This window comes from Barbus barbus (genome assembly GCF_936440315.1).
Source record: "Barbus barbus genome assembly, chromosome: 38".
Lineage (NCBI taxonomy): Eukaryota > Metazoa > Chordata > Actinopteri > Cypriniformes > Cyprinidae > Barbus > Barbus barbus.
In genome coordinates, this window is record NC_136716.1 from 19,992,014 (window position 1) to 20,005,751 (window position 13,738).

At 37.3% G+C, this 13,738-nt stretch overlaps 1 protein-coding gene across 2 annotated transcripts; it reads left to right on the forward strand.

Annotated features, from left to right (window-relative positions):
• Positions 1 to 484: 484 nt before the first annotated feature.
• LOC306857457 (coiled-coil domain-containing protein 57-like) lies at positions 485 to 12,950 on the forward strand. Of its 2 annotated transcripts, none has more exons than XM_079397413.1 (20): positions 485 to 857; positions 1,142 to 1,600; positions 1,702 to 1,810; positions 2,733 to 2,834; positions 3,266 to 3,423; positions 3,502 to 3,576; positions 3,809 to 4,009; positions 4,668 to 4,826; positions 5,537 to 5,699; positions 5,962 to 6,084; positions 6,917 to 7,088; positions 7,419 to 7,610; positions 7,750 to 7,850; positions 8,098 to 8,298; positions 8,450 to 8,506; positions 8,932 to 9,154; positions 9,841 to 9,986; positions 10,249 to 10,377; positions 10,880 to 11,063; positions 12,631 to 12,950. In XM_079397413.1, the coding sequence occupies exons 2-20, from the start codon at positions 1,203 to 1,205 to the stop codon at positions 12,819 to 12,821; spliced, it is 3,084 nt and encodes a 1,027-aa protein (XP_079253539.1). In that variant the 5' UTR covers positions 485 to 857; positions 1,142 to 1,202; the 3' UTR covers positions 12,822 to 12,950. The 2 variants fall into 2 exon arrangements, with proteins under 2 accessions (XP_079253539.1, XP_079253540.1); XM_079397414.1 differs by having other exon boundaries at positions 595 to 857; positions 1,209 to 1,600.
• The last annotated feature ends 788 nt before the right edge of the window (positions 12,951 to 13,738 follow it).

Below are 13,738 nucleotides of genomic sequence, written 5' to 3' on the forward strand. Positions count from 1 at the left end.
AGCATCCATAATAAGACTAATAAATGATTTACATGCAACATTCTTATTCATAAATGAGAGAAAATGTATAATTTATACACTAAGTAGACTAAAGATGCAAATTAGAGCGTGACAGCAGGCAGGTAGAAACCAGGTGAATCAGGTGTCTTGTTTCCCTTTGCGTCTGTTTTGTAAGCCGCAGGAAAAGTTGTATCACAGGTTTGGAAAAACTGTCTCAACTTGTCTTATGCTTCTGGCAGAAAGGTACACAATGTACGTGACATACTTGCAAAGTAAAACGTTCCAGTACCTTGTGAGAAATATATATTTTAGTATAGGTAACTTAACCAAAAATACAATACAAAATAAGAAATAATTTTCCATTAACTCAATTTCTTTTTAAACAAAAGTCTCGGAAACGTTTTATGACTTTACGATAAGCGTGATGCTTTTATAGCGGGAAATAATAGTCCTGCCAGAAATAGAACTTGAACTCGTTATTTCCGGCTTTTAAAATAAGCAAATGACGCTCAGTTGTAAAAAAAAAAAAAAAAGGGGGGGGGGAAACTAACGTTAGATTCATCCGGCAGAGTCGACTTTTGTTTCCATGGCAACACTGATAGTTGTGGTGGCGCTAAGCTAGAGTTTATGCTATGCCTTGGCTAGTTAGCTTAGCTCACTTAAACGTTCGGTGTAAACTATTTTAGACATATTCAGCAGCTTCCTACCGGATTAGCTGCTGTGTATTTTGACTTTTACACAGTTCCGGACATCTGCACTTATGACAAGAATATGAAATAAAACGATATTCGCTGTGCAAGCTAACCGGAGAAAATACTTGCCTCTTCATTAATGCTTTGGCTGATATACACATGAAGGTGAGTAACGTTAACGTTTTTATTGAATGAAATAATTCTAAAATAGCTTGTTTTTGTGAAGTTCTGTTGTGTTCAATGTTTTAGCCATCAGGATTTATGTTCTTCTTGTAGCTGAACATATACTTTAACGTTAGTTGTTTCGTTCTTTTTGGATCAGGATTGGAGGATTTAACTTAAGCTATTATGCCATTATCAGTTATATGATGTGTAGGGTTTCATTTTAGCATGTTTACTTAGAAACACGTTCTGTTAAACACTTTTATAATCACTTCTTGTGTCTACAGATTTGCTTAACAGGATGTCAAGTGTTTCAGTGCCCTGTTGTTCTGCATCTGCTTTGTAACCATGCAGGAAGCTGTGGACCTGGAGGCCCAGCTGGCTTGTAAAGAAAGAGAATGGAAATATCTTCAGGCTTTACAGATTCAACAACTGGAGACTGCTTTAAATGAAGCCACATCAGAGCTGTCCACCCAGAGAGAGCGTTTCCTTCGCTTACAGGATGACTTCAAGTATAATCTACGTGTGTTGGAGGAGAGGGACAAAGAGCTGGAGCGTTATGATGCCTTGGCAGCCCGCGCTCAGACGGAAGAGAGTGCCAGGCGGGAAGAGGTCAGTGAGCTGAGGATTGAGATAGCGAAACTTCAGGATGTCCTGGAGGAGCAGCGGAGGGCGAAGGAGGACATAGAAGTGCAATATCAGAAGAGGGGAGTCGAGCATAGAGTCAAACTGGAAAAAGTCCAGAAGTATGACTTTGTTTCTCAGGCTCAACTATATTTGGTCATCCACACTGATTTCTAAATTAGTTTTTTGTGGAATTTTGATGACATTTGTTCTGGCTTTTTAGCATGATGGAAAGTGAGATTGAAAAACTCAGGGAGGAAAATGAAACGCTTAGACGGGATCTCCAGCGGCGATTAAGAGAATCTGATGGTGAGCTGGCACTACAGAAACAGGTATGGTGTCAACTGCAAGATTTCTAGGACACATTGGTGCCAATAGCCTTGTGGGCAGCACGCCAACATATAGTGACGTTGCGCTCCAGACATCCCAAGTTCTCTCCCACTTAGTTTCCTGTCTACATACAGTCCTTTCCTAATAAAAGCAACAACAACAAAAAAGATTTATAGGACACATTTGTTGTGTTCAAAAACACAGGGGGTCATATGTTTTAAAAAGCTGTACTATATATAACTAGACACTGCACAGTGCTCTTGGCAGAAGATGCTCAAAAAACACTGCAAGATGCAACATAATGGCCAAAAACATCTATCTGCACACGGGTGGCTGTAACACACTAATAACATGGCCACAGAATAACAAATACATTGATTTCATTAACTGACTAAACATCTATTGTGTCCAATCCCTAAATTTAAGTCTTTTGAAATCTTATTTGTTTTGGGTATGTACAGTTATGATGCTGTTTCTGGTCTAAAAATTAATCCACAAAGTGGATGTCCTGGGATTAGTGCCAGGACATTGTATGTTATTTAAAGTAAGGCCACTGACCTAAAAGGATTCCAGCTGGCAGGAGTTCTTAGTTGTTGAGCTATGTCAACTAACCGCTAAAGCAATCCTCACCCCACTCAGTAAGGTAAAATGATAAGGCTGTGAAGGATCACAGATAATGTCAGTGAACCAAAGCTATTTATTCTGTAGGTCAGTTCGAAAATAGATTATTGTTCAGTGTTGTCTCTTGACTTTTGACATTTAGGTGTTGCTTATAAGCATAGGCGTATAAGGGTTTTGTAAATCTCTTTTTGCCTGCATTATTAGGATAAACAGTATCACTTATACTAAACAGCAATATTGCCTGCATTATTAGGATAAACAGTATGACTTATAGTGAAACTTGTAAATTGCAATCCACAACAGGAAATGATGGCAGATTTTGACAGTGAGATGAGGAAGCGGGAGCATGAATTCCATCTGAAGCTGGATGAAATGAACAATGTGGTTCTCTCACATGAGCTCAAAGTAAGACCCACATCATATCAAACCTATAATAAACTTTATGTTGGAAGTCAGGGCAGTCTAGAACAGTAGTTGTCAGCCTTGTACCCTCTTGCTAAGGCCTATTGGTTATGAACCACTGCTTTAAACACTACATGGCCAAACGTACTGTATGATAATAAATTTAAATATCCACAAGAATGATGAATTGGAATGCTGACCATGACCTAGGCCCCATTACCTAAAAGTCAGTGCTTGAACTCATACTCCTATCTGAATGGGGGCACATTCCACAGCCAGGTTCCAACCTAGTTCAGAAAGCCTTTCCAGAGAAGTAGAAGCTGTTAGATGTGATGTTCAGGCATCCTCATACTTACTCTGTTATCTGTATGAGTGATCTTGGATAGTTGGATAATGAATAATTTTTACTTTAGTAGTAATATTAAATTGTCCAGGAAAAGCTATTGAGCAAAGAGCTGGAGGTCCACGCCAAAGCTCACAGTCAGGCCACCGAGGCCCTGCAGACCTCTGAAGAACTTTACCAGCAGGCTCAAAAACAGATCCAGCGCAAACACTGGGACCTAAAGAACACCACTGCAATGAAAGACTCCAGGTAAACTGACATGTGTATGCTAAAAACCTTTTCTGTTTGAATTTTGAGAAAACGAAGATTGTGGTTACTGTTTTACAGGATAAAAGAGCTTGAAGACAAACTAAAAAAAATGGAGAACAACTATAAAAAAGAGCAAGAAACCTACAACAGGAAGTAAGTAATACATCGAGATTTTGAGATACCCTTTTATAAAGTATCCCCTGTCAAATCCAGTCAGTACAAATAAAGATACAGTAAAACAAATGACATGAACATTTATATATCCTAATGACCAATCAAAAAACAGTTGAGGTCATGAACCTTTATTCGGTAGATTAATATGCATAGCTCAGATTATAGGCCAGCATATGTCTCGCTCTGATGTTTTGAAATTTGATATATGCAGACACGCAGAGCTGGAACGAAGGTCTCGGGAGAAAGAGGATGTGTTGGGTCTCATAAGAGAGGCTCATGCCAGGGAGCTCCAAGAGGAGAGAAGGAAAATTTCAGAATTGCAGACCCAACTGGACAGGATGATCCTGGAGCAGGAGAGGAGAGAAAAGAGCCATACGGATGACATTCATCACAGAGAACAGAAAATACAAGAGTAAGACACAAACGTATCAAAATTGTGGTTCATTTTTACTTACCAAGAAATACTTAAGCTTTATTGCATAAAGATTTACATAATTGCGCATAATTGGGTGGTGATGGCGCAGTGGATAAGACACATGCCTTTGGTGTGAGAGACCCGGGTTCGAATCCACTGTGAGACACCAATGTGTCCCTGAGCAAGACACTTAACCCCTAGTTGCTCCAGAGGCGTGCGACCTCTGACATATATAGCAATTGTAAGTCGCTTTGGATAAAAGCGTCAGCTAAATGAATAAATGTAAATGTAAATAATTCATAAAATGTTAAATGGTCCATTTGTGTAAATGGATGGGAGATGCATTACGTGGCTCCTGCTGATGACTAAATTAGTATAAATATATTGAGAGGAAATGTGTGGGTGTCCCTGAGAATGGCTTTCTGAGCACTAGGATTATATAACATGTTTTAAATTCAAGGTAACAAGTGCTCCTAATTTTTCTTTGCTTATAATGTAACATTCATAAATTATATATTTTATATGTACAGATTAAAACAGACAACATGGCTGCTGTAAGACTTATCTGTACTCAGTCGAGAGCCTCAACTTGTGTTTGGTACCACAGTTGTAACCCGATCCCCGTTAGTTTTGAATCTCTTATTTGATACCGAAGGCTCAGAACGCAGCTGGAAACAACCCGATCTGGCTGGGATACTTACATCACGCAGGTCTCCAAAGAAAATGTTGCTAAGGATACAGAGCTGCTTTCTGCAGGGGAAAAAGAAGCTAAAGTGAGAGCAGAGATGGAAAGGTGTAAAGAGGATATAGAAAGGTGAGGGGTCACAAGATAATAATAATTGCATTCCTTTTACACAACATTTAAATTGTTTAGCTGTATTGTACTGTGAGAAATAAGAGTAGGGATGCACCAATATTAAAATTCTGTCTGATGCATTTTATTTATTTATTAATTAAATAAATTTCAGTAATAGCCAATAAATGTCTGATATTAAAATTCTATACTAATTTGCCTAAAGTAATTAAAAATAAAATAATAAAAACTAAAATGCATTGCAATTATAATGTACACTATAAAATTTAGATAAATATAAAAATATAAGATTACATTTAACAGTGTTATTTAGTAATTTGTGTTTTTAAAGATTAACTTTATGTAAGGGTTTGATGATGAATAAAGTAATGTAAATATAGGTTCTATGAGCATGCACAATTAAATATCCAATATAAGCTGATTCCAATCAGTAAAAGAAATCTTTAAAGTCATCACGCCCCACTAGGAAACTCTGGGCTTAAAGAACATTCCCACTCATAACTGACTTTGTGGTGCCTTTTGTGCGCATTCATCTCCTAAGTATGATATCCAACATCATTTGACCACAACATAATATTGTCCAGTAACTAATATATTGTGCATCCTTCAGTGTGTGGATTTGCAAGTTTAGGTTGAGGTATAGCCACATTTGCTTTACATTTACTTAAACAAAAAAAAGCAATCCTTCAGATCAATTGTATATCTGTCAGGTATAAGCAGCAGGTGTCTAGTGGTCTGCAGAGGGAGCAGGCATTGGAGCAGAAGAGAGTTCAGCTGGAGTTGGACTGGGAGCGACGTTGTGAGGAGGTGCGTTCTGAGCACTACCTGAGAAGCGAGGAGCTCATCCAAAGCCTTACACAGGCCAGAGACCAGGTGAGCTGATGCACAGTCAGACACCATAAAATACAAAAGTATTCTGAAAAATATTCAAAATAAAATAATTTCATGAAGAAAGAAAATGTAAATGTGTCCTGTAGTTCCGATTTGGCGAAAATGTATTATATATGTACAAATATATGACCTATATTTGTGACCTAACCGGTTAGTGTTTCCCACAAGCTTCTGGACTTGAACTTATTCATAAGGTTGTTCTCTGTAAAGATGTGATGTTTTACATTTTGGTATCTGCCCTAAGATAACTGCTGAGCTGAGAGAGAAGGAACGAGAATTACAGGAGGCAGTAACATTGCTGAAAATTGTCACTGTAGAGCGAAATCAAGCGCTACGTGGAACCAAACCAGCACTAACAGGAATTCAGGTTAGACCACACGCAGCTTTCTCTGTTACACCACTTAGACTGATATATGATATATAATCTCGTCCAACAGTTCTCTGGGTTTCGTGCCAAAGTGTCTGTAGAGTAGGAGTCACACAGCATATGAAGCAAATCATCTGACTCTAACTTGCCTCTGGAGGATTGTCTGTGTAGTTGCTTAGAAAATGTAGCTTAAATGACTATTTAAATAAAACAGCAGAGAGCGTCAACATCCACAGCATTTATTTAATCTAAGGCCTACTCTTCCATTCATTAAATGGAACTATAAATAGTCTCCACTAGATGCAATGCTATTACAGCTATTTTGAAGTTATATGTCACATTTAGCTGTTCATATTTGCCCTGTCAGCTATTTGGTAGGTCATTATCAAGAAACATTTAAAGAGACTTTAAATAGCATATCAGCAGAAGATGCTTGACCTCTCACAAAATGTTACTGTGAAAGTTCACTATCTCCCTGGACATTATGCGCAAGGAAAGGTTATATCCCATAATACCACATATCCATATATTCAGCACAGTATAAATTGTCATATGTATCAGCACTTTAAATTGCCAGCTGGCATTTTTTCCGGCAGCCAGAGTCTGACCGTAAAGTAATACATGTCTTTTTAGCACACTTATTATTATGTTTGTGGTGTGTGTTCAGTCCTGTTATAGCTTGTTGACTGATTGAAAATTCAGATCTTTAAAAGTGTGTCAGCATGCCACAATCTCCTGCCTCCACCTAGTGGTTGCTAATTGACTTATACCATCATTTTATTGTTTCATTACCGTCTTACGTAACATAAAACAATGTGGACTGCATCTTCAGGCATCTGCAGTAGACAGCAGCAGTTTCCCATCAGAAGAGATCAGGAGACTCCAGCAGCAGAACAGCACTCTTAGAGCAGTGGTGGCTGAAATGAGGAAAGAGATGGAGAACCTGAGCCAGCAGATGCCTAAAGCTCAGAGTCAGACCACAAATCCAGAACCCAGCACTGCAGGTACAAGGGGTCTCCAGACCAATAAGGAAACTATTTTATTATTTCTGTGACATATTTCCACCACTTTCAGAAAATTCTAAATTTATTCCCCTACTTGTTGGGATTTAGTCATTAGAATTAGGAATATAAAATAAAATTATTTTAAATACAACAGAAAATTATTTAGGTCTGTCTTCTAGTTCACTTCTAAATCACAGTACAGTAATGCACTGACAAAGTCTTAGTATCCTGCCAAGGATACTGCAAGTAGTGCATGAAGTGTATTACTTGCATTTGTGTCAGAACATTTAACCTCCACCTAGTTGTATGACAGTAATTTGTCTATTTCAGGAACTACAGGCTACAGTCAGGCTCTGGAGAAAGAGATCCAGGAGCTAAAGGCCAAATGTCGTGATCTGGAGGACCGGTTAGAGGAATCTTCCAAGATAGTCAATACTTCCAGTATTCCTGCCCTTACATTCCCTGTTTCACCTGACAATGCTTACCTTCAAAACCACATTAGATCACTTAATGAGACCATAGGTGATTAAAAAAACACCATTGTGGAACATTGTGGATTGGTGATTTTAATTAAAATAGAGTGTTTTCTTTGCCTCACTGTAAAAAAAGATGAAGTGAGATTTTGGTAGGAGCACAGTGTTCTAAAGAAGAGTGTTTGCAGGTGGGCTGCGAGTGGAGAAAGTAGCCAGTGCTGCTGCTCTAAAGAAGCAGGAAGTGAGGTTGGCTCATTTGGAGTCTGCTGTGGAACAGCTTACCCAGCAGGTAATGATTTCAGTCCCTTGCCCATGCATCTAGTAATTAGAAGGCCATAATATGATGCAATTCTTGTTTAGATGGAAATAAATTTAGCATAACACACATATACCAGCGCAGAGGCAGTTGACATGATGTGCCTCCCCTAGTTGCTTTTTTTTCTTATAAGTTTGTTCTTCTCTGACATTTCATGATTAGTTACGGGGAAAGTTGGTTATATTGAATATATACTGTATATATGATTATATTTCTCCAGTGTCACTCAAAACACATGGAGAATGAGAGCTTACGTCTGGAGTTGGCCAATCACAAGAGGGCAGCAGCAGCTGATGAAGCGAGGCTTAAGCAAAGAGCGGCAGCTACTGAGCTGGAGTTAAATGAAGTGAGAAGGGAGGCAGAAGAGTACCAAAAAGGCAGTTTGCTCCACAACCTAGAGACTGTTGCACTTGGCAACCAGGCAAGTTTTACGTATATAGAATTTATCTTTAAAAATACTTTCTAATAAGTGCAAAAAATTAATAATATTTCTGCTTTAAAGAGACCAGATGATTAATATATTTTCTGAATTACAATTTATCTTTATTACACTGCAATGTATTTGTGGTCAGGTGTCAGCACTGAAGGTTGACCTTGCAAGCAGGAGAGAGCCCATTATCCTTAACCAGGTACAGCACTGCATGGAATATAATATAACATAATGCACACCATAAAAATGTTTTATAGTACAGTCACTAACAAACATTTTATTTCAATGATATAGAAATAATTTTACCCACTTATAGAAATGTCTAAATTTATCCCCCAACTTTTTGAGAGCTACTAGAAATATGTTTTGTTTGTTTGTGGTGCAAAGTCATGACTGGCTGAATAAAACAACAAATTTAAGCAGAAGCTGTTGCCAACTGGCTGTATCAGCAGTTAGGACTACTGGCCAAACAGTCTATCTCCTAATTAATATTTATAAGCAAATTTAATAAGTTGTGTTATGTGTCATTCTTGTGGTTATATAATGTATTACTGACATGAATTGTCTTTTATCAGAAGTATGTTTTATGGTTGCCTAAACGAGAATGTGTGTCTGGTATTCAAGAGTGAGATGGTAAAGCAGCTTCAGGAGGAGAACTTGTCCATGAGACAGCAACTGCTACTGCTGCAGAGTTCAGCCAGAGGGGGCGCCGTGGGTGATGTTGCTACTCTTCAGGCGAAGCTCAAACAGGCTGCACGCTTGATCTCCAGCCTCAGTCAGGACAAACGGCAACTCATTGAAATGGGCAACAGGCTCCGGGCACAGCTGATAGAAGCAGGACTGGAGGGTTGGTGTCGTTTTTGAAGCGTAATCATTGGTTTCAGTAGTATTTTCATCTAGAATTAATTAACAATATATTAGATTTGCAAATGTTTTAAATTATATAAGGAATTATCTCTGGCTCAAGAGGGATATGAAGAACTCTCTTCTGTTATTTTGTGAAAGGGCACATGGGGATAACAACCATAATTCGCCACTCATTGTTATGCTGGTGCCTCATCACAATGGGCTGATCCATGTTTTTACCAAGGGATTAAAGAAGCCTTGATTCTCAATAGAACCCCATGCTCATTTGTCCCGGAAATTCTCCATGCTTTGTGTGTTTTGTCTTGATTCATATCGGTTATACAACTCATTGAGAAGTCATTCACTGGCAAATCATTGTTGAATATCAACACATCCAAATATTTTTTACTTGCTACATCCTCAGTTTGATATGTCCTGTGCATTTACAGACAAAAATGGACATTTAAGTTATTGAAATTGTCTAAAATGGACATCTGGGATGCAAACAATCACCTTTATGTGAAATTAAATAAATAGTAAATAAAACAAAATTATTCAAGCATGTTTTACAAGAAAATACTATTTCAGTTTTTTTGCTTAATTTCACGTTTAATTCAATGTGTTTCTTGTTTCTTTGTAATTAATAGTAAAATATACTAGCAATTTCTGAATGATTTTTTTTCTTAGTTCCACGGCACTCAAAGATCACTCTCAAACCAAATGATCCAGAGCACAGTCTGGTGGAAAAAGAACCCTCTCAATCCGAGCATGGGGTGCACCCAAAGAGCCGCCTATCTACCCTGGAACAGTTACAGTACCAGCTAACCACTCAGGTGACTCCTGCATGAGAGAGACGTTGTTCAATCAAAGCGTGCTCTCTGTATTGATACAGAGAATACATTTCATCATATTAATCAGTTTGGTCTCTGTACTGATGTGAAGATTTAGACACAGCTTTTATGCAATCTTTGTCAAGGTCACTGGAGTGTGGCAAAAGTTAGCGATCACTCCTTTGTCAGATGTATGAAAATACATGATTGATTGTAATGACGCAAGGATGAAATTTAAATACATTAGTTTTGATTCTCACTCTAGGAGCTACAATATGCACAAAGAGATCAGAATAAGAAAATGGCAATTATAGTCCGTCCTCAATTCTCTGAGAGTGAGAGTTCAGACAAACGCAGAACCGCTAACCCATGGGAGCCTCCAATCAGAGTCCAGGTACTATGACATCTTCACCACCCCATAAATATATTTTATATAATATAACCTATTTTACACATACACTGTTTAATACTTTTATTTGACAAGGATGCACAAATTTGGTCAAAAGTGAGATTTACAATGTTACATAAATTTCTATTTCAAAGTTTCCACCAAAATATTAAGCAGCACAGCTGTTTTCAACATTGATAATAATAAGGCTGAAGAATCATGTGACACTGAAAGCTGCAGTAATGGCTGCTGAAAACTTACCTTTGCCATCACAGGAATGAATTTTAAAATATATTCAAGTAGAAACGTTTTTTTAAATTGTAATAATATCGTTTCCACTGTATTTTTTATTAAATATATGCAGCCTCTGGTAAGCATAAGATACTTTAAAAAATCTAACACCCAAATGTTTGAACAGTAGTCTATGTAATTTTATTGGTTGGAAACAGTGTGAGTCTGTTTTTGTTGTTTCAATGTTTGAGTTCCTTTTCTCTGTTCCTTCCTCAAGTCTGTGGGCAGTAAAGAAAACACTCCTCTACAGAACCAATCTGAAGCTCCGGTACGATTGCCTGGGTCATCGCACTTTCTGTTGTCATCCATAGGCACTGATGATTCCCTACAGAATGTGTGGAAGATGTTGGATCGAGGTTTGAGTTCCTCTGCGTTTTCTACAAGTGACAGTGAGGACAAAAGTGAGCATAAATGAGCCACTTCAATCTTCAGACATTTGTGACCCTGGACCACAAAACTTAAGTCGCTGGGGCATATTTATAGCAATAGCCAAAAATACATTGTATGGGTCAGAATTATTGATTTTTCTTTTATGCCAAAAATCATTAGGACATTAAGAAAAGATCATGTTCCATGAAGATATTTTGTAAATTTCCTCCTGTAAATATATCAAAACTTAAATATATAAAAACTTTCTTCTGCGTGTTAAATTTCATCAGTTGAATTGTCAAGGCAAAGGATCAGATTTGATCAGAATTGCTTTGTGAATTGGGGGAATCATGAGAGAGCGGAATGATTGGACTCAAGGTCAAATGAACGTTGCCCAATCTATGGTCATAATGCTGATTAGACCATAAAGCCATTTGATTTTTGTAACCAGCCAAACCTTGTCTTACATTGTTTTATATTGGCATAGATCCATCCTGAAAGGCATATTTTGAATGAGAATAGTCTATACAGGCATAATATCTCTGTTGTAGCTCTGTAATTGGCTGTCACATCATGGTGGTACATCAGTTTCATCAGACAACTGATGAAGCCATTTAGAGGAGTGGCAAATGTCTTCAATAAATTGAAAACAAAGTCCAGTTGACTAAAAATATACCAGGCATGATTTTCACCTCTTTGTAACCTGGACAGACATTTGCATCATTTGAAAACCTTGGCACTGAAACAGGTACTTGCAATGGCGACAATGTGATCATGCAACCAAAGGTTCAGTGTCAGCGTTGCTTCACAGTACATCATGTAGTCCAAATATCAAATTATATTTACTTAGAGAGCATTTCAGCATCAGTCACATGCACAAGTAAAGAGTTTTGATTTTTGCACCTCTGTCAGAAAGATTAAAGATGCTAATATCTGATATTACAAGTGCCGTTGACCTCTATTTGGGTCAATGGCAAAAAATTATATCTGAGAGGATAAGAAAGAGAAATCTTTTCAAACACAAGTTCATAGAAATGTAATCTTTGAATTCATCTTGGAAAAATGTTTTTACTCCGGTGGTTTAATCATTAAATGTATGTATGTGTATATATATACGTGTGTGTGTGTGTATATAAAACTTAGTTTTTCTTAAAAAGGTCCAAATATTCTTAGTTTTTTTTTTTTTTTTACAGTCTTACACCTTTACACATTTTTTTAAGCTCTACTAAAAATATCAAAAAGACATTTAATTAGGAAATCTAAATTTCTGAATTAAGTCATTGTTTATTAAACATACAAAAATATGTTTATATATCTAGTCATTTATTTGAATATTTTTTTTATTATACATTTTATTTTTTAATAATTGAATAACTAAATCTGCCAAAGTGATGTCATTTTCCCATTTTCATACTGTCTTTTTACTGAAGCGCTCTTCTTTCAAGTGCTTTTCTCAATATCACAATAATGACGCCTTATGGCTTCAGGGATCAAACCAGCAATTTTTTCATTACCAGTACTGACTTGCAGCCACCACGTTATGTGGGATTTACAATTGTAAAATTAAGTATTTAACCCCTTTTCATATTGTGCTCTCAGGTAGAGCGGCTACAGCAAACAGAGGACACCCAGATATTAATCAGCCTCCTGCTCCACCGGTCAGTGTGGAGGGCACAAAAGCTTCACTCCAGGAAACGAAGAAACTAAATCAGATAACATTTGCACCTGCTAAAAAGACACGTCCTGCTGGAAATAAGAGCAAGATTCGGAATTACAACATCAAAGACTGAAAAAATCATTTAAAGAACCGTCTCATTTGAAGTGCCGCATTATTATTTGTTCATTTTGCATCATGCAAGATTTTTTTTTAGATATGTACCTTTTGTAAATGTTTTAATAAATTGCATATTTTTACCAATAGACAAGTGAGTCTTTTAATAATAATAATAAGCACCTATAATGATAAGAAAAAAAATCCAAATCCAGCAATATGTGGTCTGGTGTACAGATAATAAACTTTAAATAGGCACATGAGCATTTGGTTCAATTTCCCCTTCATAAAATTCACACAATATATGCACTAAAATAAATGTAGTCAGATATGACTGTATTGTCTTTTTAGTAATATTTTAATTACTAAATTGAACTTTGTGTCTTTGCAAATTGAACTTCTGTAACCCAGCGCTATCCAGCCCCTCGCGATGACATCACAGCCTCAGCAGGTGTAGGATTCCACTCCTCCCACCTCATTGTCCTGACATCACCCTATCTCCTAGCAACACCCTTGCATTCATTCTGATTGGCTGGTTCTACACACCTCCGCTCACTGATTGGTGAATTTTTTTTCCACTGGCAACGTCAAAATTTCATGCGCAGTTTTCTCTCACGTGTCTAAAGAGCTCCACAGCGCCCCCAACAGACACGGTTCAACACAGTCTGTGTGCTGCCTTCATGTGCTGATAACTCTGCATCTAACCAAAAGTTAGATCAATACATCGCGTGTTAGACGAACATCAATATAAACAATGCAAATTCAGTATTTTTCGCACCAAATTTATAGAGTGCAAATTTGACTGCTCTATTGAAAACTTTGGCAAAAAAAAGGCATTAATATGACACTTCTGTCTTATGCGACAAAAAAGCACATTGATTCTCTTGGGTTATTCAAAATTGTATTAAAAATGCTATTTATGTGAAAAATGACTAG